This window comes from Rhinopithecus roxellana, chromosome 2 (assembly GCF_007565055.1).
Source record: "Rhinopithecus roxellana isolate Shanxi Qingling chromosome 2, ASM756505v1, whole genome shotgun sequence".
NCBI classification, from domain to species: domain Eukaryota; kingdom Metazoa; phylum Chordata; class Mammalia; order Primates; family Cercopithecidae; genus Rhinopithecus; species Rhinopithecus roxellana.
Window position 1 is genome coordinate 133048108 of NC_044550.1, and position 24470 is coordinate 133072577.

Genomic DNA, 24470 nt, shown 5'->3' on the forward strand with positions numbered 1-24470 from the left:
CGCGATGCGGCGGGGCGACAGCGGCCGCGGCGGCGGCTGCCGGGCCGGGCCGGACGGCGCCTGCGTACTGAGGCGGGACGCGGCCCGGCTGGCTGGCTCCGGCGGCTGCTGGGCTGGGGCCGCGGTGGCGGCAGCCGCGGCGACGGGCGGCAGTTGCTTGTGCGCGGCGGCGGCGGCGGGTCCCGCGGGCGGCGGGGCGCTGACGGCCAGGGGCGCGGCGGCTGCGGCGGGCCGGGCGGCGGGCGGCGAGCGGGGGAAGATGGCGGAGCTGGGGAAGAAGTACTGCGTGTACTGCCTGGCCGAGGTGAGCCCGCTGCGCTTCCGCTGCACCGAGTGCCAGGACATCGAGCTGTGCCCCGAGTGCTTTTCGGCCGGCGCCGAGATCGGCCACCACCGCCGCTACCACGGCTACCAGCTGGTGGACGGCGGGCGCTTCACGCTCTGGGGGCCCGAGGCCGAGGGCGGCTGGACCAGTCGCGAGGAGCAGCTGCTGCTGGACGCCATCGAGCAGTTCGGCTTCGGAAACTGGGTGAGCGGCGCGACAGGGGCCGGGTCCCGGCTAGGGCGCAGGAAGGCCCGCGCCTCTCCTGTAATCGGGCGCGCTGTCAGCACTGGACCTGCTCGCTCCGCTCGGCACCCCGGAAGGCCCCCGAGGTGGGGAGGGCGACGCTGCCAGTTTATAGTCGGGCACCTGTCAGAACCTATGCTCAGAGAGGCTGTGACGCGCCCAAGGTCACATAGCCGAGACGGGGCCAAGTGGGGCTTTGATCGCTGGTTTCTGACAGCAGAGCCATTTCCCTCACCTTCAGGGACGCCTTCACAGGCGTTTGCCGAGTGCCGACGTTGGGCAAGACGCGGTGCCTTACCTGAGTTCGTGGAGTCAGGCAGGCCCGCAGACTCGACAGAAAGCGGTGGGAGCACCAGGGAGGGAGAACGGTGGGCGCCCTGCGGCTTGTCTCGGGGTCTCTGGGGCGGCCCCGTTTGCTTTCTGTCATTGTATGCATGTGCCCTGTGTGGTCTGCCAGTGCACAGATTCTTTGTGGGTAGCGCGCCTGGTTTATTGCTTGGGTCTCCACAACCCACGACATTGTGCGAGTGGTCAGTAAAGAATGAACAAAGAGGCCTGGTTTGGGAGGCCTGGGGCTTGGGTTTTGCTCTCTTTACGTTTGAGGTTTTTGTACAGACAGCTCTGTGTGGGGAGCGGTGAGAGCTGGACTGGATCCACTTACGCTAGCAACATCGTGTGCTAGGTTCTGTCCTTGAGAGAGGAACATGGTTGTTCTCTCTGGGCGGTTTCTCAGCTCTCCTTTCACTCTGGAAGCATGCATCCGTATTAGAAAGGAGAAAATCTCCAGCCGTATTCCCACTCATAACCACCAAAGACATGTGGCCATCCCCAGGCACCCTGAGAAGCAGGGGAGTGCGACACCCCAGCGCCCTTAGCTTTGCAGAGTCTTCCCCTGCTACACCAGGTGCCTGCTTCTCGGAACAGCATCTCTCTGCTGCCACGTCTCCAGCAGTCCTGCCTGGGCTGCTTTGATTGCCTTTTGCTTTCCTTTCCTGAAGGAGCCTCAGGACCGCCTCATATACCCATTGTCAAGCCCTGGAATCTTGATTCTCCTCCCAGCTCCTTAGAGAAGATGGTCCTTTACAAATCCTTACCTGATGGCCACCAGCATTGGGATCGCCATTTTTCAGAAACTCTGTCCGGTCTTGTCCATCCATGCTGTTTGTGGATATGCACAGAGCTTGTGTTCCGTGCACATTCTACAGTGGCGGAGGACTCTGAAGGAAAGAGACGCCTTTATCCCTCCATTCAGGGAGCTTAAAGTGTGGTACTGACTTGGTGCTGGGCCCAGAGCTCCTCCCTAGCAACAGCCCTCCATGTCCAGCCACCTCCCTGTCCTATCTGCCTCTCAGTGTCCTCTCGACTTACTCCTTAGTTCCTTGTTGCACTAAGTTCCTGATCCAGTTTATCAGCTATCTCCTCACAGTACATCCAGAACAAACCACTTCTTACAGCCGTAGTCCCGGCTGATGTTTACTTCTTGCCTTGACCACTTTGGGAACCTCCTTGTTCGTTATTCCCCCTGCACCCCATTCCCCCATTCCGCACACCATAACCAGAGCGAGCTTTGGAAGTACAGAGCGCCTCACACCGGCCTCGGTGGCTTTTACTTCAGTTAAGGCGGCCTTAGAGCTGTTGAGCAATGAGATCTCATCTGTTACCTCCCTTGATCGTTTTATAGTTCTTCTACCTAGGGTGCTCTCCCCCAAAATCATGGCCCGGGATTGATCTTTCCACTTACATATCAGTGACTCAAAGGGCTCTTCTCTTCACCATCCCAGCAGTTATCTCTCTCTGTTAGCAGCTAGGGAGGCGCAGAGCCTTGCCGGCATATCTGTGCATATCTCGGGACATTTTCCCGACAGCCCTTGGCAGTTGGCTTTGGATGGACCAGTTTGACTTCAGAGCCTGTACTCTTAACTACACTGTCTGCACTGCCTTCCCTGCGGCACTGTGGAAAATACACAGAACACAATACCTGGGGAACAAAAACATGTATGTGGTTTTGGAAGAAACCAGGCTAGAAGTGGAGAGGCCTCTCTTCTAAAACAATACTTTCCAACTAGTGTGCACACAGACCACCTGGGGAGCTGGTGAAAATGCAGATTCTGACTCAGCTGTTAGAGGAGACAGAGCCAGGAGAGGAAGGGCATGGGGCTTGGGCTTGGGCTTGGTGCACAGGGGGCCTGGCCAGGCTGCGGTCAGGGCGTTCTCCCACTGCACCAGCGCCAGGTCACGGCGAGGCCTGAGAGCCTGCATTGCAGCCAGGGCGCAGGGGGTGCGCTGGCCCGTGACCCCCGCCCCCTCCCCCGGAGTGGTGAGGTACCAGTATTCAGTCATGCTGCCATCTCCCTGGCAGAACCTCGTTGCGCTAACCCCTGGGACTTTATTTTTCTTCCTCTGAGGCTGTTCTGCGGCTCTGAGATGGGCGGTGCTCTTCTGAGCATGTATCCAGCTATGTGCACAGAGCTGGCGTGTCCCACTGCCTCTGTCCGCTCTGGGCCAGGCTCTTCCCATATGTCTTGTGGGATCTTCCTAGCAGCCCTGGGGGTTGGGTTCTTATTCTTACAGTTGAAGAACAGCAGCTCTAAGAAACTAAGCGCCTTGTCAGGGATTCCATGGCATTCATGTGATAGAGCCAGGAATGAACGCAGGCCTGTGTGAATTTAAAGCCCGGGCCCTAACCCATGGGTGAGAGCATTAAGCAATGTGGGTCACAGGCTGGGAGGCCGTCGGTGCCACCACAGGAGTGGATGGAGTGGAAGGGCTTGACCTGATTCGCTGGAGATTAGTGTGGGGGCAGGGCCTGGGCTCCTGGGCTGCGACTGTGAGTGTGAAAGGAGATGGTGTGGGGGCTGGGGACAGTGATGTGAAGACAGATGAGACCTGTTGAGTTCTACTTTCAGATGGCAAATGGTGACACCTGGCCTGGGGGTTGTACTACTACATGTGGGATTCATGGGAGAGGGTGGGTTGTGGCCAAACCTGGCAGCTTTGTGGTCACACTTTGTACCAGGGCTGGGGGATGGGGCCTGAAGGGGACGGGATGTAGCCGAGCAGGGTTTACAGTGACACCTGGGGGCCTAGGGACAACCTGTGTGCTGGTGTGTGTGTTTCATAGCGAGGGGCAGAGAGAACAGGTTAAAGGACCTTGGCGACAATGGGAAAGAGTTGGCAAGCAGTGACCCAGAGTCAGATCAGCGGGGTTTGGCGTCTCTAGATGGCCGGTTTGTGATGGGTTCTGTGCAGGATTCCAAGAGTTAGAGGATGCAGGCTCTGCTGGAGCACAGGAACACAGACACAAACACAGGTGACAGCTGAGGGCAAGTCGCAGCTATGGCAGAGGAGCCGGAGCTGTTGATTGGTTGCCAAAGAAATTGGACTGACACTGAGGAGCTTGAGGAGGGCCAGTGCACCTCTGCAGGTGGTGGTCAGGAGAGCTTTGGTGGTGAAGTGGGGTTCAAGCTGGCCCTTGTGGTTTTGAATGAGATGAGCGTGTGAAGTTCTCTGTGAACCATGGAAGGCCTTGTGCACACACGTCAACACTCAGGCTCCTTCCTGGAGCCAGATGGGGTGTCCTGAGTAGAGCTGCACCCTTTGAGATGGTGATGGACACCCAGGAGGCGGGAGAAGGCCAGACACATCGATGATCACTGCCTTGTACGTGCATTCATTCTCTCACTCATTCATTCAGTTAGCACTGCCTCGGGGCCTGGTACAGACCAGCCCCTGTGGTGAGAACAGGCTAGGAGGAAGACGGCTGCCTCACCTGGCCAGTGCCGTGTGGGCAAGTGGGCCTCAGGATGTCCTGCGGAGGGAAGAACATAAGATGGCTGTGCAGTTAGAGGAGAGTGTGGAGGAAGGAAGGGTTTTGTAAGAGTCTGGTGTATTCAGGGCCAGGCAAAAGCCAGCTTGGGGTGATGGAGGAAGCTGGTGAAAGCCCTGGGTGCCGGGTGCAAAAGCGTTACTGGGGTTTGAAGCTGGCTCAGGGTCTGTGATCACCCAGTGGCTGCTTGCCAGTGCCAGGCCTGAGCAGGTGCTTTGACACGCACCCCTCACCATCTCCCTGTCCCCTAATCCCCGAGACAGGTGCTCCCCGCTTTTACAAATGAGGAAACAACTGTGGGTGATGTGGGAACATGGAATTTCAACCCAAGGCTTCTGACTGCATGCCTAGAACCATCCGTTTCATTGTTCACCAGCCATGCTGCAGGATCCACTAGGATTCCCAGGGATCCCCCTAGATCTGCGGGATTGTCACCTGAGGCCGAGGTCTAGAAATTTGGATGGATGGAAAGAGCCCCAGGGAGCTGTGAGGCACGGTTGGGAACCATGGGAAGGGGGACCTTATCTTCCCCTACAGGGCAGAAGGCTCCACTGTGCGTCAGCCCCAGCCTGAGCATCCTGCTGGGGTTCCAGGGATCGCCATTAAGGATGGCGGGAGCGGGAGGGAGAGCCCAGATGGGAGAGTGGCTGGGAGGGGCAGGGCGCGCAGAGGGGGTCTCCAACTCCAGCCCGCAGCGGGACACCCAGGAGGCCTGGCTCACATGAGTCACCCCCACCTCCCAAGCTGCTGAGTCAGGGGTGGGGCTTAGAATCTGCATTTCTAACAACTTCCTAGGTGCTGCTGATGCAGCCGCTGTGGGACCTCACTTTAAGAACCATTGGGGTCAAGCCTGTAATCCCAGCACTTTGGGAGGCCGAGATGGGCGGATCACGAGGTCAGGAGATCGAGACCATCCTGGCTAACACGGTGAAACCCCTTCTCTACTAAAAAATACAAAAACTAGCCGGGCGAGGTGGCGGTGCCTGTAGTCCCAGCTACTCGGGAGGCTGAGGCAGGAGAATGGCGTGAACCCGGGAGGCGGAGCTTGCAGTGAGCTGAGATCTGGCCACTGCACTCCAGCCTGGGGGACAGAGCGAGACTCCGTCTCAAAAAAAAAAAAAAAAGAACCATTGGGGTAGAGTGGTAAGACGTGTCACTTTATAAAACTTCAAAATTATTTAAAAATATATTGATTTTTATTGTGGTACAATATGTGTAACATAAAATTTACCATTTTAACCCCCCTTTTTTTTTTTTTTGAGACGGAGTCTCGCTCTGTCACCTAGGCTGGAGTGCGGTGGCCGGATCTCGGCTCACTGCAAGCTCCGTCTCCCAGGTTTACGCCATTCTCCTGCCTCAGCCTCCCGAGTAGCTGGGACTACAGGCGCCCGCCACCTCGCCCGGCTAGTCTTTTTTATATTTTTTAGTAGAGACGGGGTTTCACCATGTTAGCCAGGATGGTCTTGATCTCCTGACCTCGTGATCCGCCCATCTCGGCCTCCCAAAGTGCTGGGATTACAGGCTTGAGCCACTGCGCCCGGCCATTTTAACCCTTTTTAAGTGTCCAGGTCTGGAAGCATTAAGTCCACTCACAGTGTTGTGCAGCCATCACCACCAGCCACCTCCAGAACTTTCTCATCTTGCCAGACTAAAACTCTGTCCCCATTCAACACTCACTCCCCCTCCCCCTTCCCCAGCCCCTGGCACCCCCATTCTACTTCCTGTCTGTGGCGCTAGGGACCTCATATAAGTGGGTCCTGCAGGATTTGTCCTTTTCCGACTGGCATATTTCACTTTGCATCATGTTCTCAGGGATCATCTGTGTTGTGGCATGTGTCGGCACGGCCTTGCTCTCATGGCTGAACAATCCATTGTCATCTCTGTGGCATATTGTGTTTATCTACATATCTGTGATGGACATTTGGTTGCCTCCACCTCTTGGCGAATGTGAGTAAGGCTGCTATGAACATGGTGTTCAGGGATCTCTTCAAGATCCTGCTCTCAGTTCTTCTGGGTAAATTTTTTTTTTTTTTTTTTTTTTTTTTTTTTTTAGGGTTTCGCTCTATCACCCAGGCTGGAGCGCAGTGGCACAATCATGGCTAACTGCAGCTTCCATCTCCTGGGCTCAAGCAATCCTCCTACCTCAGCCTCTCAAGTAGCTGGGACTACAGTCATGTATCACCACACCCGCCTAATTTTTACATTATTTGTAGAGACAGGGTCTTGCCGTGTTTTTCAGGCTGGTCATGAACTTCTGGGCTCAAGTGATCTTCCTGCCTCAGTCCCCCAAAGTGCTGGGGTTAGGGTAAGCCCCCACGCCTGGCCTTGTGTGTGATTTTTGAGGAACCACCCTGCTGTTTTCCACAGTGAGGAATGCCACTTTCGAAATCTCTGTCACAGGTAGCCTTATCTGACCTGAAGGTGTCAGTCACCTTGAGGGCCAAAGACAACTCTAAGTCACTGAGGTCTCTGAGTTCAGAGAGACCTAGAACTGAGGCTTACAGGGCTTTCTACTGCAACAGGCTGGGGGCAGTGGCCAGGGACAGTGGGGTCTCCAAAAGGTCTGACACCTGGAAGCACAGGCTGCAAAGTCAGTGAGTCCCCCACCTCCAGCATCAGAGGGATGCTTATGCTGACAGTTGAGCTGCTGGAGCAGGGAGGAGGGAAGGGGAAGAGACAGGGTGACCCAGTGTCCTCAAGTCATCTCTCTAAAGGTGACAGACAAGGCTAGAAGAGGGAAGAGCTAGGGGCCACTGCATGGCTGTGACTGAGTTGGTGTGCCAGCCCTGAGGGCTACTGGCATCCACGCCTACCTTTGCCCGGCTGCTTTGTCCTGCTGCCAGCTGCAGGTGGCCCTAGTCGTCGGCCCAGTGTCTGAGGCTGAGCTGAGACTGGAGGTGCTGGAGTGACTTTGCTGTGGAAGGTGATAAGGACAGCCTAGTCAGCCTGGAGCCCATGGGGCATGGAGGTGGGGCTTGGAGCTCCTAAGAGGGGCTGATGGCCCGGGTGGCTGGTGGGGCCCTCCCATGTCTGCACGCTTCTGTGGAATGGCCAGGCAGGTGACATGTCAGGGCTCTCTGACCTGTGCAGATGGGAAATGCATGCATGGGCTCGGCTTGGAGCCCTCCCGCGCTGCCACCTGCAGCCTGTGGCTGGTGTGTTTCTTACCTTGCTCTGTTCCCTCCTATTCTTTAGGACATGGTTCAGTCCCCTGTCCCACAGATTCTATTTCCTCCTGGCCCTGCAGGGGCCACCAGTGTACCCAGCTGCTCCTTAAGAGCTGTGCCCACAGAACGCCCTTCCTTGGTGGGGCGCACTTCGCCACACCCAGCTCCCCGGGTAACTGAGCCTTCCTGGGTTTTTGAGGCTTCTTCATGTGGAGCAAAAGGAGCTGGAGCTGCGCCTCCCTTTGGAGACGACGCCTGGCCCCAAACCACCAGGGGAAGCCCAGCCTGGGGCTGGGATGAGCTGTCCTCTGCCTCGTCCTTCACAGACCAAGACCAGATAGGGGTGAGGAAAGGACAGCAGTGGGGCCACTGAGGGACAGCAGGGCCACAGGGCTTCACAGCATCGCCTGGGACGGGAGATGCTCTGGAGCCTGCAGGGCTGGCAGCCTCAGGCACGACCCCGGGTGCAAAGGCCTGAGCTTCACTGCACATCACGGGGGCAGGGTCAGCCGGAGCTGTGGCACCTCTCCAACATGCTTGTTCCAGAAGGAAGAGCAGAAGCCCAGTGGTCCGGCTTTGCTCTGCCTCTTACCACAACATCAGGAAGCGGCTAGGAGCCCCCTGTGGTGTGCGCTGCATCGCAGGATGGTGGGAGGCATGTGGTGACGAGTGTATGCTCCCAGCCACATTGCCTGGTGTTGAAGTGGCTCAGTGTTCACTGGCCTCGTGCCCTTGGCGGGGGCTCACCCTCAGGTTTACTTTCCTTATCTGAAAACTGTAGGGCAGTAACAACACTCCTCCTCTGTGGGAAACACAAGGACTGAGTGGGATGATGGGCATAGACGTACTTATCTGCTGTTGTTTTAAATTGTATTGGTAAAACCTGCAAAAGGAGGGATGGCAGGTCAGGAAACAAGCTGAGAGGGACCGCAAGTGATGGAACAGTTGAGCCTGGCCCTGGGGGTCACTGAAGGCTTCCTGGACCTGGCAGCCTGGTCTTGAGGGATAAAGGGAAGTTGTGGGAGGGAAGCTGACAGCATCCAGTGCTGGGGAAAGCTGCCGAGACGGAGCACACACTGTGGCCGCACCTGCCTCCTCACCGCCCTACCAGGTGGGCCCCGGCCCTAAGTCTGGGCACAAGGAGCATAGGGCACCTCCAGCAGGGTGGGCGCTGCCAGGCCTGCAATGTCTGGCTGGGTGCTGGGAAGCTCCTGAGAGGTGTGAGGCAGGAGCCAGGGACAGCTGTAGACCCCGCGGGGCACACTTAGGAGTCCGGCTGACGCTGACGGGTTCTTGCTCCCAGACTTCCAGATTTCTGAAGGATTTTGGAGGCTGACCTAGTGTTGCTAACTTGAAAATTTGCCAAGTAAGTAAGATATTTTACAAACATCTCTGCAAGTAAGAAGTCTGCAGGCCTCTTCCCTGCTAGTCTCACTGGCTGGAGAGACCAGGGCCAATGCCAGGGGGCCCCACTGGCTCACCTTGTGACCTTGGGTAAGCAGCCCGGCACCACAAAGCCTCTGGGGCAAGGGGACACCCAGCCTCACGTGCCTGGGAACCTAGTGCAGCAGCCATCGGAGCCTCCTGGAAACTGGCGTCTTGACTTGGCTGTGTACGCAGCAGTCCCTCCGCAGCCTTGGACAGAAGCTGGTGCCGAGGGCTGGAGAAGCTGCACAGGCCAAGCTCGGCTCTGCCCCTACTGCCTGCCTGGGGGGTGGAAGCACAGACATGAGGTGTTGGGATGGAAATTCCCACCCTACAGGCACCCCAGGATGTTCACCCAGGGTTTCCACCCAACAAGACCCTTTCCTTCCTAAAGGGCGGGCATTAGGGACTGTTTTTCCATTAGGTAGACATGGCTGATAGTTACCTGTTTCAGAGGCCACTGCGGATCCTGGGGCTCCCTGGCCCCAAGGTTGTGGGGGAAGAGCATGAGCTCCCGGTGGCGTCTGCCCCGGCTGCTCCATGAGAGGGGACTCTTGCTCGCCACGTGGGGCCCACTCTGGCCCTGAAGCCTTTTCTCACCCATGTGAGGTGCGTGGGGCTGCACATGTCTCCTCTTCTGGCAGTGACACACCTGGAGCTCAGAGATGGGCAGTGACCAGCCTGGGTCACACAGAGTGGCAGCAGGTGCTGGAGATAGTTGTGACTTGGTTTTGTGTTTTGTTTTAGGCCAAATGCCTCCTGGGGAAAGAAAATGAACAGATTTGCTGCAAACAGTGATGTTTCTAAAAGAAGCAGGCAGTGCTCTCTAAGACCACAATCAACATTTAGCTCAAATATTTTTACTTTATGAGTCTCAAAGAGGCCCCACAGTTGAGTTTTGGCATTGCCTTCTGTAATTGCCAGTCCTGGGCATTCCTGGCCCCAAGGTGGCGGGGGAGGGGGAGGGTCCCAGCACCTCGGCTCCAGGCACCTGTGCCAGAGGAAGCCCCAGCTGTGGGGTCCGTTCCTGGAGCCCAGAGCACTTCTTTCCCTGACCCCAGCTCATAGTCATCAGCCTGGTGGGGCGTGGGTCCCTCCGGTTCCAGCTGGGCCTCTGGCTGTGCTGCAGGCAGCGCTGCAGCGCTCGTTCCACACCCAGGCGGGCAGAGGCAGGTGGGGGCTGGGTGTCTGAGAGGCGGTGGCCAGGGAATGAGTGCGCATTTTGGGCAGTTACTTTCTGAAGTGGCTTTAGCGGTTGACTTTGAGGAAGAGGCCTCTCGGCAGAAGGAAAAGATTGAGGGAGTTATACAGTTTCCTCCCATTAAACCTTATATTTATGGGTTACCCTCTTGTAGGAATGATGAATGCTTTCAGCCGGTGGCAGACTCCCAGCCAGCTGCTAACCGTGGAAGGTGCTAGAAATGAAGGCCTGCTCCCTTGAAGAGCCACAGGCCCATCATCCACAGTTACTGCCTAGGAAAGGGCCATGCCAGCCCCCCCCGGGGCATGAAGGCCAGGATGGGTGTGCGGCCAGGACAAGTGTCACAGAAGTGTCCTGGCCCTTTCTATTCCAGGAGGCGGCAACATGGTAGAACTGGGTCCCCTCCTGCAGTGCCGTGGACTTGGCCTGGCCTCACACCCTGGGACAAGCCCGTTTTCTAGTCTGAATGAGGCGAGTTCAGCATTCCCTGGCCTGCCCAGCTGTGTCCTGGGACATTCAGATCGACAGCTCCTGAGTGCAGGGTTTATGGCGGTGCGAAATGGCAGTACCAGGTGTGCTCCTCTGGTCCCAGGTGGGGAACGAGAACAAAGTCCAGACCTCAGCCAGGGGTTCTGGCCTCAGCTCTGCCACCAGCTCACCCCAAGACCTTGTGCCAGCTTATGCTTCTCTGGGTCTTCACTTCCTCATGTATAGAAACGTGTGTTGCTTCCAACATTGTCATCTCTTCCCTGAGCCCGGCTCGTGAGAGAGTGTGTGACCGAATGCCTTTGGGGAGGGTGGGTAACGGTGCTGTAGGAAGTACTATAGGTCAGCCTTTGTAAAAACGTGAAGAGAATCTGTGCAGAACCTAAATCTGACACCCTGGCGCTGGAAGTAACCTCTGCCCTTTGTCATCGCAGGAAGATATGGCTGCACACGTCGGTGCTTCCCGGACTCCCCAAGAGGTGATGGAGCATTACGTGAGCATGTACATCCACGGGAACCTGGGGAAGGCCTGCATCCCTGACACCATCCCCAACCGTGTGACAGACCACACCTGTCCCAGCGGAGGCCCCCTCTCACCCAGCCTCACCACCCCGCTGCCTCCACTGGACATCTCCGTGGCGGAGCAGCAGCAGCTGGGCTACATGCCGCTGCGGGACGACTACGAGATCGAGTACGACCAGGATGCCGAGACGCTCATTAGCGGGCTCTCTGTGAACTATGACGACGACGACGTGGAGATCGAGCTGAAGCGCGCCCACGTGGACATGTACGTGCGGAAGCTGAAAGAGAGACAGCGGCGGAAGAACATCGCCCGAGACTACAATCTAGTGCCAGCCTTCCTGGGGAAGGACAAGAAGGAGAAGGAAAAGGCGCTGAAGCGCAAGATCACCAAGGAGGAGAAGGAGCTGCGCCTGAAGCTGAGGCCGCTGTACCAGTTCATGTCATGCAAGGAGTTTGATGACCTTTTTGAAAACATGCACAAAGAAAAAATGCTCCGGGCCAAGATCCGAGAACTGCAGCGGTACCGGCGAAACGGGATCACCAAGATGGAAGAGTCGGCAGAGTACGAGGCAGCGCGGCATAAACGGGAGAAGAGGAAGGAGAACAAAAACCTAGCGGGCTCCAAACGGGGAAAGGAGGACGGCAAAGACGGCGAGTTCGCCGCCATTGAGAACCTTCCGGGCTTCGAGCTCCTGTCGGATCGCGAGAAGGTGCTCTGCAGCTCTTTAAACTTGAGTCCAGCCCGCTACGTGACTGTGAAGACTATTATAATTAAAGACCACCTCCAGAAGCGGCAAGGAATCCCCTCGAAAAGCCGCCTTCCTAGCTACCTGGACAAAGTCCTAAAGAAAAGGATTTTGAATTTCCTCACAGAAAGCGGCTGGATCTCCAGGGACGCGTCTTGAAGCTGAGACGCTGTGAAAGCCAGAGTGATGCTCAGACGGCGCGCCAGCCACAATGACTTGGTGGAGGGGAGCCACTTCCCCATTGTTGCTCTTTTTTAAACAAATGGAGTTCCTTTTTTTTAAGACAAATTCTTTTCATGGTCCTCTGAAAGAAGCAATAGTAACAATCTTATCTTGGATCATGGGGGAGGCAAATGTGTCTATTTTAACTTAGTTCTGCAAGTCGTACACTGAGATGATGCTCTGCCTTTACCTGTTCAGTTCGGAGCTTATTGTTAGATTGGATAATTTCCTTTTGACTGTTCTTCCCTTTGGTACAAAAGCTATTGTGGGTGACAGGAGCAGTGTTTTCCTGCTGGACCGACAAGCCACCAGCTATTTTCTGGTGATGCAAGCTCTTCTCAGGCGGGGCTGCCTGCAGGCTCCCCTTTTCTGAGCCCACGCTGCCCACAGCTGACCCCAGCGCAGCCCCGGGCACGCGGCACTTTACATGGGGGCAGCTTGGGCCCAGACTCCTCCGCCTTGTAGCAGATGAGGAAAATCAGGCCAGAGGACAATAGGCTGGCATTTTGTTGGGAACTGAAGAGGAATCTGTTGAACACAGCAACCAGATGACCTTCCATTTTACTAGCGGCAGCAGTTTCAGCCTGCAGTTCCCAAACCCCAAAGCTGACCCTGCGCCTCATTTGAATACGGCCAGAGCCTGCTGGTTCACTTTGGGTAGAGCCGTGCCCCTTGGGCAGGCTCCCATAGTGGCCACGTCCCCACGAATGGGAAAGCACGTTAGTGGGAGGGACGTAGGACACGTGTGGCCCGCCAGGCCCTCTCAACCCATTTCCTGGGGCTGCTCGGTGCTGCTGTTAGATGTGCAGTGCATTTCACTTGGAAGAACCCATTGTATAAAGTTCAAGGCTAAGAGTTCTGAATTCTGGCGTCAGCTTCCTCAGGATTTTCTTCAGTTGCAAGTACCTTTCCACTGAAAATGTGAGCATGCCTGCCTGGCTAGGCATCTTTAAGAGTGTCGTCAGGCCCGTGACAGCTGAGGCGTCAGACTAGCCAGGCGAGAGCCGTCTGACTGGTTGGTTGGCGGTGGTTCTGGCTGAGCACGAGGGAGCCCGGGTGGTGTCCCTGAGCCTCGAGCTGCTCCCTGTTCACTGTCTTGAATCAGACTCAGAAATGGCTTCTTCACAGCCCTGCCTACAAGTTTTTCTCTGGGACCCTCTTTCAAGGATGTCCACGGTACCTTCCTCCTGAAACTTGAGGAAGTCTTTTGTCTTCCAGCTGCTCAGGGTTCTCCGGTCCAAGACCCTGCTTTAAAAAGAGTCTGTGGAGTGCTCAGACTCCAGCGCTCCATTCTTCAAGGAGGTTGACTTGCCTCTCGGGCCCCATAGGTACCAAGAGACTGTTTACCTCCCAGAATGTTTGGGCTTGAAGTTACATTAAAGTGAAGTTATTTGAAAGAAAGAAAACCTCATCATTTCTAAGGATGACTTAATTACTGTGCCTTTTCCTTTCTTTTTACACATCCTTCTGTCCCTTAGGGTAAAATTTTCAGCATTAAATAAAACATTTCAAATATATTGTATATGGCTTTAGTTGTAAACTATACTGCATGCTGACAGAGAAGTGCTCTTTTAGCTAAGCCCAGAACTTCTCTTTTGACAATAAAGTACTGAGCAGTGGTATCATGAGGGCCAGCTCCACATTGTCCCCTGCAGAATAAATGCTGATGACAGAAAGCTGATGCTACCACTGAACAGTGATGGAGATGGTGCTAAGTTTTTACAGTTGTCTTAGCCCCAGTGGTCCTCAAAGTGGGGTTCCTGGCCCAGCAGCAGCATCCCCTAGGAACCTGTTAGAATGCAGATGCACAGGCCCCACCTGGCCTCATGCATCAAAGTGGTGTGTGGCGGGGTGCAGCAAGCTGTTTTCACAAGCCCTCCAGGTGACTGGATGGAAGCTTGCTTGAGAACCATGGGTTTTAGCTATTCTGGTGTCTCCCTGATTTTCGACAACACCAGGATCCTAGTTTGGTGAGGTTTTAAATTTAATCTTATTTTTATATAAAATGATTGCCAGACGTATTATATTAAGCTTGAAGAAGCAGAAGATCCCTGTTAATGTGTATGGCCCAGGCCAAGAGCTGTCAAATGAAAAACTGTGCTTTAGCAGGTTTTTAGTATGTGTATCTTTTTGATGGTATGAAGAATTTATTTAGGCTTGACTGTTTTAAAACACCATAATGAATGTATAATTAATTTATGTTAAAGTAACAACCCTTTGTCACAAGGGAATGGTAATGTTGTGATTGGCTGCCTCTTAGCCCATCGACTATTCCCATCATGGTAGTCCTTAGCTCTGTCGGCAGCTCAGAGCCTCCACATTTTTATATTTTAATTCTCATGGTAAATGAGCCACCATAATCCCATGGAATTAGGTCTTGTTAAAATCTAGGCCAGGTGCAGTGGCTCACACCTGTAATCCCAGCACTTTGGGAGGCCGAGGCGGGCTGATCACAAGGTGAAGAGATCAAGACCATCCTGGCCAACATGGTGAAATCCTGTCTCTACTAAAAATACAAAAATTAGCTGGGTGTGGTGGTGCACGCCTGTAGTCCAAGCTACTTGGGAGGCTGAGGTAGGAGAATTGCTTGAACCCAGGAGGCAGAGGTTGCAGTGAGCTGAGATCGCACCACTACAGCCTGGTGACAGAGCGAGACTCCATCTCAAAAAAAAAAAAAAAAAAAAAATTTAAGCAAACTATCTTTTGAGTCAAAAAAGTTGGATAACTCATCTATTTTAAATAATGCTGTCTGAATGGCCAACATCCCAAGAATGTATTAAAAACAGCAACCCTGCCTACCGTTTTGATGACCTTTTTCCATATTAAACACGTTGAGAACAAAAGAGTGTCACAGCTTGGTTCTTACCTCTGGTTCTGAAGTCAGGTGTCTTCTCTGAGTTACACAGAGCTAGGGGTGAGCCACAGTTCACACACACATACAGATTGTCATGACATACTTCAAAGTTTGCTACTTTGTATCAAACCAGTTTTTCCTCCAGAAGATTAAAGTTGCTTTGTCTTTTTTTTTTTTTTTTTGAGACGGAGTCTTGCTCTGTCACCCGGGGGGGAGTGCAGTGGCCGGATCTCAGCTCACTGCAAGCTCCGCCAGCCGGGTTTACGCCATTCTCCTGCCTCAGCCTCCCGAGTAGCTGGGACTACAGGCGCCCGCCACCTCACCCGGCTAGCTTTTTGTATTTTTTAGTAGAGACGGGGTTTCACCGTGTTAGCCAGGATGGTCTCGATCTCCTGACCTCGTGATCCGCCCGTCTCGGCCTCCCAAAGTGCTGGGATTACAGGCTTGAGCCACCGCGCCCGGCCAGGAGTGTCTCTTGAAGCACTCCTGGCTGAGCATCTTAAAGGTGGAATATGTTGGGAATGGTATCCCAGGTTGAAGTATTATGGGACCATTACCTGCATCTTTTAAAATTAGAAGTGAAATAAACTGTGCCCCATCTTTTCTAGGCAGCAAATGGCTTTCACCAGTATCTTCAATTCTAGAAGCAAAGGCAGCGAAAGGTTCTTTTCTTTTTCATAAGACTCCAATCATTCAGCCTTTTTCTAAGCCCTAGATGACCATGTAAATGAGGAACACAGGTCCTTTGGCAAGACGATTTTGCAAGTCCTGTGCCCTTGCTGTGGCTCCTGGGTGTTTCATATTCTTGCCATGACAGGCTGCAGCTGCACTAGGCGAGTATGGCTCTCCCTTTCCGTGCAGAAGCGTGTGCATGTGTACGTGAGTGCACGCACGCACATGTCAAGCTGACAGCTTCAGGGCTGGAGCAGAGAATGGGAAGGCTAAGCCATGCTTGCCTCAGTGGCAAGGATCTCCACGAGAGGACACAAAATTGTTATCAGAAAGTAGGAAAATAAACATTAGGGCTTTAATCCTCTTAAATAAAATTTTTAAATTAAACATTAACATTCAAAGTATACCAAGCGTGCAGTCCTATTTTGAGAAAGTCCATTTTGCCAGGGAATACACCTTGAGGTCGTTAGTAACTAGTTGAATATGATTTAAATATGTCTGCATTTAGATGAACAGAACAGGGTAAAAGGACCTTTGCCAAGCCAAGCTCAATTCCTGGCCAAATAATGGTGCTGAGAATTGTCAGTGCCCACGCCCATTTCTCAGTGGTCAGTTTCAGCCGCTGTTGACTGATGACAAACGAACTCACTGTGTTCTTCACAAAGATCATTTTTTTTTAATGGAAAATGTTTCAACTCTTGCCTTTCCTTCAGCGAATGAACTGTGATGGGCTAAATATGCCAGTCACTCATGCGCCGCAGTGAGCTGCAGGGACACACGGTGCAGACTGGTGCGTCCAGGTAGCCAAACAGAATTCCCCAAGACCTTTTATTTGTTTAAAATACTTTGGTGTCAGCAGAGTCTGAGCAGACACATTACTCAGGATGCTCAGGAGACCTGGCAGAGCCCCGCTGAGCTCTTCTAAGTATGTGGAACTATTCAACGCGTGGCACTAAAAGGGAATAGACTCCCGAATTACAGTTCATTAACGCAGTTATGCAACCCGCTTCATTTTCTGTTTAGCCACTGGTTGCTTAAGGTTTCCAACAAGGTTTGGGAAAAGGTCACATGTACTCAAAGATCTTTGAGAAACAATGAACCAGCCTTAAGAGTTACAGCAAGTGAGTTTAAAAACACCCACCCCATCAACAGCAGCTAAGCTTCCTTCACCACCCCCACCAGGGCGGGTCTCAGAGTGCGCCCATGCAGCTTGTACCCCACTTTGCTAACTAGGGCCACTGTGCCCGGCTCCTTCCCCTCAACGGGCGTGTGGAACAAGGCCTCATGTTCATAAGGGTCGAACTTGGCTCCGACAGGGTTCAACTTCAGCAAGCCATGCTTTGTGAACACCTTCTGGATCTGGAGTTCAGTCATGACCAGCCCCTCGTAGAGGTTCTTCAGGTGAGGGTTATCGTCTTTAATTTCTTCTTTAGGAACACACTGTGTTGCCTTCTCCAGAACGTCTGCCACCTCCAACAAGTCCTTGCAGAAGGCTTGAATGCCTGGATGAAGTTAAAGAAGATCATTTGCACTCCATACCAACTGCACAGCGCAATTCCAACCTGAGCACTGCTGACCTGATGTGGAGGCTATTTAATAACTTGTCAAATCAGTTGCCTCAGAATTCCAATAGCTCAGTAACTTCAACAACACAAAATCCTCAAAAGCTATTTGTGGGATGAGACCCAGAATTTACTAAATTGAGAATTTACTAAAATGTGAAGAAAGGAGTGCAGTAGGGGGGAAAATACCCTTGAGACATCCAAGCCCAGATGTCAAGTAAACAGTAAGATATAGAGGACTGGAACTCAGAAGATCTGAGTTTGAAGCTGAGACTTGTGTGTGGATGCCATTAAGCCCATAAGAGTGTGTAAGTCACCCAGGGAGCACAGCAAGGGGAGAGAACCTAGGCCTGGTACTGAGTCCCAAGAGCCCAGACATTTACAGGTCAGAAAGGGTAAGAACCAACAAAGCACATTACCACAAAGAGGCAGAATACCAAGACACAGGCCACAGCATCCAGGAAGAAAGTCTTTCAAGGAGCGCCTCAATCTCTGTGAATGCGGCACAGACTCTGGTTCTTAGTTTCCACATAGCCTCTCACCCTGTCTGACCCGGGGCAAGCCATTTACCCTCCATTGAGCCTTAGGTTCCGCATCCCTAATACCCACTGTCAGTCACCCAGAGACCCACAGCCAGCACTCAAACACCAGCCTGTGGAGTTGGGAGCCTGGGTTATGTACCAGCTTTGTGCTGTGTGGCAGGTGACTAAACCGCAATGATCTCAACTATAAAAATGGGAAGAACAGTGACAAAAACATCCAAAGGTGGCAATGCATATAGCACGCTGGGAGTTCTGAAGTGATGCCAATGTTACTTCCGGAGGGCTAAGGGGATGGGCATCAGAGGCTGACCTGCTGCAGGTTCCCACCGAGGATCTCTGTGTGGGGCAGGACACACCTATTTACAATTCTTCATGCTAGTCTCAGCTACTTATTTCTGCTCCTCCAGACACCTTTGCTGTTGGGCCATCATAAAAAAAAATGCAGGGGAAATAACTGCTAGGCCCCCCGCCCCTCAGGCTTGCTCTCTGACACTTCCATGTGCATGGCCTTCCCCTTCCCCACCCCATTATCTTCTTTTCAGAATCAACACCATGTTATGTTGAAAGTACCATATAATTTTGCCTCCTCCACCAATTTCTGGCTCCTCTGCCGCAAGTTCTCAGTATCTGCCAAAGCTCGTTTATATTTTTCCTAAAATAAAAAAAAAAGGGAAATTTATATATATATTTACATATATATGTATTTTAATATTTTTTTTTTTGAGCCGGAGTCTTGCTCTGTCGCCCAGGTTGGAGTGCAGTGGTGCGATCTTGGCTCACTGCAAGCTCCGCTTCCCAGGTTCATGCCATTCTGCTGCCTCAGCCTCCCAAGTAGTTGGGACTACAGGTGCCCGTCACCATGCCCGGCTAATTTTTTTGTATTTTTAGTAGAGATGGGGTTTCACCGTGTTAGCCAGGATGGTCTTCATCTCCTGACCTTTTGATCTGCCCGCCTCAGCCTCCCAAAGTGCTGGGATTACAGGTGTGAGCCACCACGCCCGGCTGGGAGATTTATATTAATATGGAACAAAGTCATAGGAAAGCGAGCTCGATCGCAAAATGGCTGTGTAACTAACTGCAAGTCAAAACAGAAGTAATATCACTGCCTTTGAAATATGACTAAGGAGGGTAGCTTAACGAAAGCTTAATCAAAGCTGCACTCACGATCTTTTGCTATGTTCAGTGTTACCCAGAGGTGGCTCAGTTCAAACACTCCTTGTGTAATCATCATCTGAGTTCTAGTATATTCCTCATGTCTCACCACCTTTCTGTAAGCTCACTCATATGAGCTTTTCTCTCTCTTTTTTTTTTTTTGAGACAGAATATTGCGCTATTGCCCAGGCTGGAGTGAAGTGGTGTAATCTCGGCTCACTGTAGCCTCAACCTCCTGGGCTCAAGCAAGTCTCCCACCTCAGCCACCTGGGTTGCTGGGACTACAGGAGTGCACTACCACGCCCAGCTAATTTTTATTTTTTTTAGAGATGGAGTCTCACTATGTTGCCCAGGCTGGTCTTGAACACCTGGGCTCAAGCAATCCTCTTGCCTCAACCTTCCAAAGTGCTATCAGAGGGGTAAGCCACTGCGCCCAGCTAGCTTTTCTCTTTTTAACATTTACTAAATTGCTCTGTGGGGGCCTCTACACTGCATCCATTTTCAGTCTTCAGGTAATCACTGTGCAGTGGCAAGGAGTAAGAGCTCCAAGTCCAGATGGTCCTGGTTCAAGCCCTGGCTCCACACCTGGCAGCCAGGATTAACATATGTAACGGGTTTGGAATGGTGCCAGCACTCAGGGTTTGTCATCATTCTCAAATCCTTAAAGAACTTGATTTGTGCCACCCATGTGTTTTCACATGGAGTAATAATTCATGTTCCTAGTTCACAAACCTCCTACCTGCCTGTGAGAGCAGGACATAAAACCATACTCCAGCTCCCAACTCCTGTACTTGAAATCTTCCTCTCCTAAGTCCCAACCTAAACAACCATACTGAGCATTCCTCATTTGTAAAGATGATTTTAAGTTTTAATTCAATGACAAATAACAGCATGTAAAGACCATTCTCTTGCCAGAACCACAGCCACATAGGATTTGGGTTCTAGTCTTTGCTTTGGCAGTAACTTGCCACCTGGGCCCACTGCAGGCCGTGGACAACGGCTTAACTCTGGCTTTAGTCTGTCACCAATGAAGCCTGGAACCTTTATGTGGCCCAGGAGAGAAACAGTTCAGCCGAGCCCACTCCCACAGGAGCCTGACAGTCCTTACCACAGTCTCCTTCAGCTGTTCCTCTAACTTAACCTTCTCTTCCAGGAGGGTCTTCTCTGTAGCAGGAGGATCTGCTTTCTGTTCACTCTGACCCATGTCCTCTTCCAGGTTCTGGCCACTGTTCTTTTGTTTCGTGGCTGTGCACAACAAGCGGGGAGATGGCCTACAGGGAAGTCCACTCATGAGAAACGAAGACTTTGTTTTTGTGTTTGTTAAAGTCAGATGTATGATTTTAGAAACTTAAAATAGCTTCAAACTATTTACTATTACTTTGGGAGAAAACATTTCTCTTAGATCTAATAAAGGCACACTGTACTTGACATATAGAAGCTATACTAGTAAACAGTAAATATAAAAGCTATAAGTCATATACAGTGTGCCTTTATTAGATCTAAGATAAACATATATATATATATATTTTTTAAAGACAGGGTTGCTGTCTCTCTCTCTCTCTATATATATTTTTTGAGAGAGTCTTGCTCTGTCATCCAGACTGCAACCTCCGTCTCCTGGGTTCAAGGGATACTCCCACCTCAACCGCCTGAGTAGCTAGGACTACAGTCGCTCGTCACCACACCCAGCTAATTTTTTGTATTTTTAGTAGAGATGGGGTTTCACTTTGTTGGCCAGGCTGGTCCTGTACTCCTGACCTTAAGTGATCTGTCCGCCTTGTCCTCCCAAAGTGCTAGGATTACAGGCGTGAGCCCCCACGCCTGGCCTCTCTTATGTAGTTTTAGAGACAGGGTCTCGCTGTCACCCAAGCTAGAGTACGGTGGTACAATCATAACTCACTGTAAACCCGAACTCCTGGGCTCAAGTGATCCTCCCCCCTCAGTCTCCCAGAGTGCTGGGATTACAGGCGTGAGCCACTGTGCCTGTCTTTTTTATTTTTATAAGATCTTCTGTAGTACATGCCTAAACTTACAGGTCAATGTGCCAAGTTACAGTACTTGGTACACAACAGTACTAACCTCCTTCTCTTTCCATTCTAAGGTGACTGAGACAGTCTGCCCAGACCTAACCACCTACTTATGGAATAGCTACTACTAGAGTGAGGCCGGCCTATTGCTGATCCTGATAACAAAGATAGACCCAGCAGAGATCTTGCCAAAAAAAAAAAAAAAAAGGTATCTAAACACAAAGAACTGTAATTTGGGATTTAAAAGTGATTAAAACAGGCTTGGTGGCTCACACCTGTAATCCCAGCACTTTGGGAGGCCAAAGCAGGTGGATCACCTGAGGTCAGGAGTTCGAGACCAGCCTGACCAACATGGAGAAACCCCGTCTCTACTAAAAATACAAAATTAGCCGGGCGTGGTGGTGCATGCCTGTAATCCCAGCTACTTGGGAGGCTGAGGTAGGAGAATCGCTTGAACCCGGGAGGCGGAGGTTGCGGTAAGCCGAGATCTCGCCACTGCACTCCAGCCTGGGGAACAAGAGGAAAACTCCATCTAAGAGTTACACAAAAGGGATCAGAGGTGGAATGACGGGATAGATGCAGCTTCAAGAAGAGTAAACTGCTTGGACAAAGGCATGAAGACAGGAAAGCATGGGGTATGTACGGTGAACTAGACCAAGACCAAGTGATAAGCCCAGGTCACAAAGCCATTAACGAATGATAAAATAAAGTCTTAAAACCTAGATTTTTCACCAGGACCAGAGAACTTCTTCTTCTTCTTTTTTTTTTTTTTTTGAGATGGAGTCTGGCTCTCTTGCCCAGGCTGGAGTGCAGTGGCGCCATCTTGGCTCACTGCAAGCTCCGCCTCCCAGGTTCACGCCATTCTCCTGCCTCAGCCTCCGGAGTAGCTGGGATTATAGGCGCCCGCCACCATACCTGGCTAATTTTGTGTGTGTATTTTTAGTAGAGACGGGGTTTCACCGTGTTAGCCAGGATGGTCTCGATCTCCTCCCCTCGTGATCTGCCCGCCTCAACCCCACGTTCACAAGCCCGAGACCCCTCTCACCCCAGTACTGGGAGTAGCTGGGACTACAGGCGTCCACCAACACGCCTGGCTAATTTTGTTATTTTTTTTGGGTAGAGACGGGGTTTCACCATGTTAGCCAGGATGGTCGACGATCTCCTGACCTCGTGATCTGCCTGCCTCAGCCTCCCAAAGTGCTGGGATTACAGGTGTGAGCCACCGCACCCGGCCAGGACCTCTTTTTAAATTAGGCCAGTCCAATCTGAAAATAAGCTACATTCAATTTCCTTCCCAGATTAAAACTGCTTCAACGAATAGGAAGGCTGCCAGCACACAGAACTTACAGTCAAGGTTGTTTATTGCAGCACTGCGGAGCCACAAGTTGTAAACAATATTTGCCAGTGAGGAAATGGTTGAATAAACTTGCTAACACAATCTGGAATATTATGCAGCTCCTAAAAATGGGTTAAACTGCCATTTATTGGATACTTTGGGTGTTCTGTTAAGAAATGCAACTTACAGAAAAATACACAAAACAGGATCTTATTTTTGTAAAGACAAACTAGAAATCCTGTGTACTTATTATTATCGTAGATCTGTGGAAAGAAGTGGAGTGGACCCATCCATTACAGTTTTGCCATGGGGGTGGAGAGCGATGACCATTTTATATTTTTACTCTTGTGAATTTAAAAAACTAAGAATTTAAATAAAACCTGAGTGTACTGTTGTGAAGCCCACCTCCCTCTCCAGCTGTTCTGCCTGGGGGTGTGGCAGCCACCAGCCTTTCTGCAGGTCACCTCTGCACTGACCCCTTTCCAAAGCACAGCCACCACAAAGTGTGGCCAGGAATGCAACAGGACCCACACCCAGGGCCATCTCGTTCTGCAGAGGGAAACTGAGTCTCAGAAAGCCTAGTAACTCCTCTGAGCGCTATGACTACCAGTCAGCTCTCCTCCCTTTCCCTAGTTGAGCATCTTTCCATAAAACTACCATTCTAAAGACAGAAATGATGCTGACTCGGTGGTCGCTTTCCTGGCAATTAATTCCAATACAAAACCAACAACTACTTTACCAAATTCTTTTTACTCAAGTATTCCACGTTGGTCGCTGCTCTTGGCTCCTATGTTTTTAAGATATAATTTTTAAGCTCGCACTTACCCCTTACTCACCTCGACTGAAAGTGATCTTCACCTCACCTACCTGCTCTCTTTCAGGGAAAAACCGCATCTCATTGCCCAGCTTTTGGCCAATTTTGGCCCTCAGTGGCTTCTCTAATCAATAACTTGGTTCTAGGCAGCTCCTCCAGCAAGTACTTGCCATACTAACTTCTGAGGTAGAACTTTTAAAAAGCAGAAGCAGCAGGTTTGGAAAAAAAAGGGCACTGACTCCCGTGGCCCTCAGGCCCGAAATGTGCGCTTGTCTCAACAAACTCTTCGTCCAACAGCGGCACAGGCTCGACTGCTGTTTTGACCTCAAACGCTGGAGAAGGTGGAGTTAAGGAATTCGAGGCCGAGTGGAAAAAGCCCGTGAACGGGCAACACGCACCTTGCGACACGAAGCCCCGGCCTCGAGCCACCGCACAGAAATGAGTAACAACAGCTCCTGCCTCGGGCACACCCAGCCGGGCTCGGCCTCGCCGCGCGACCTTGGACAAGTCTCGGGCTTCTTTGGTCGCTTTTTCAACCGCACAAGTTGCGGCTGCCTCTGCGCCCCTGAGCGCCGAGGTCGTGAAAGCGCGCGAGGCGTCGCCGCTGGCCCTGGACCACACGCGCACGTGGACCACCGTACCTTCCGAGCCAGACGCCTCCGCGCTGCGGTACTCTCCTGACACGGCGCCCGCCCACTCCACCCCTCCCGCCCAGGCGGCCATGCTCGGCCTCTCCAGAGCCCCGAACGGACAGCCTGGCCGCAGAGCAGGCCCCAGCGGGGCGATCCGCGTCCCGCGGCGGGGAACCGCGAGCCCTGAGATGCCCAGCTCCGGGGCCGGGGAGGAGGCCCCGGGGCCAGGGAAGGTCCCCATCGGAGCGGGAGGTCGCGCTCCCACCTCAGCTTAGGGAGGCCAAGTGCCCCTTACCTGAGAGACAACGCGAAAGCCGGAAGACTGCGTCGCGCCAGCCTCACGCACTGAGCCGCCATGACTGCCACTGCCTGCCACTGCCTGCCGCCGTCGCCGCGCACGCACCAAGCGTGCGTGCAGGCAGCTAGACCCACTTTCCCGCCCTACTACTTCGCCTCAGCCAATCCGTAACCGCTTTTCCTGTTATGGACAGGCAATAGTCACCAATAATTGTGGGTCACGGAAGAGCATTTCCACCCCCCCGGTGGGCGGGGCCTGAAGCTTACCGGCGGCCCCGAAGAGGTGAAAGGTGAAGTGAGCATTGGGAGGAGCCTCCAGTAGGCGCGGCGATGCCGGGAGGAGCCAATGAGGAGGCAGCGTGAGGGGGTGGGCCCAGAGCCGGGGTTGGGGCGTGCGCATTGCGAGCCGGGAGGGACTT

General features: G+C 52.6%; 2 protein-coding genes across 2 annotated transcripts; one reads left to right on the forward strand and one right to left on the reverse strand.

Annotated features, from left to right (window-relative positions):
- The first annotated feature begins 11 nt into the window (after positions 1-11).
- Positions 12-15006, forward strand: TADA2B (transcriptional adaptor 2B). Its single transcript, XM_010370029.2, has 2 exons — positions 12-529; positions 11108-15006. Exons 1-2 carry the CDS (start codon positions 260-262, stop codon positions 12098-12100), a joined length of 1263 nt encoding a protein of 420 aa, XP_010368331.1. The 5' UTR covers positions 12-259; the 3' UTR covers positions 12101-15006.
- A 1016-nt stretch (positions 15007-16022) lies between these two features.
- Positions 16023-24297, reverse strand: GRPEL1 (GrpE like 1, mitochondrial). Its single transcript, XM_010370028.2, has 4 exons — positions 24050-24297; positions 20054-20216; positions 18364-18445; positions 16023-17191 (listed from the first exon to the last, which is right to left on the reverse strand). The coding sequence occupies exons 1-4, from the start codon at positions 24109-24111 to the stop codon at positions 16845-16847; spliced, it is 654 nt and encodes a 217-aa protein (XP_010368330.1). The 5' UTR covers positions 24112-24297; the 3' UTR covers positions 16023-16844.
- Between the last annotated feature and the right edge of the window lie 173 nt (positions 24298-24470).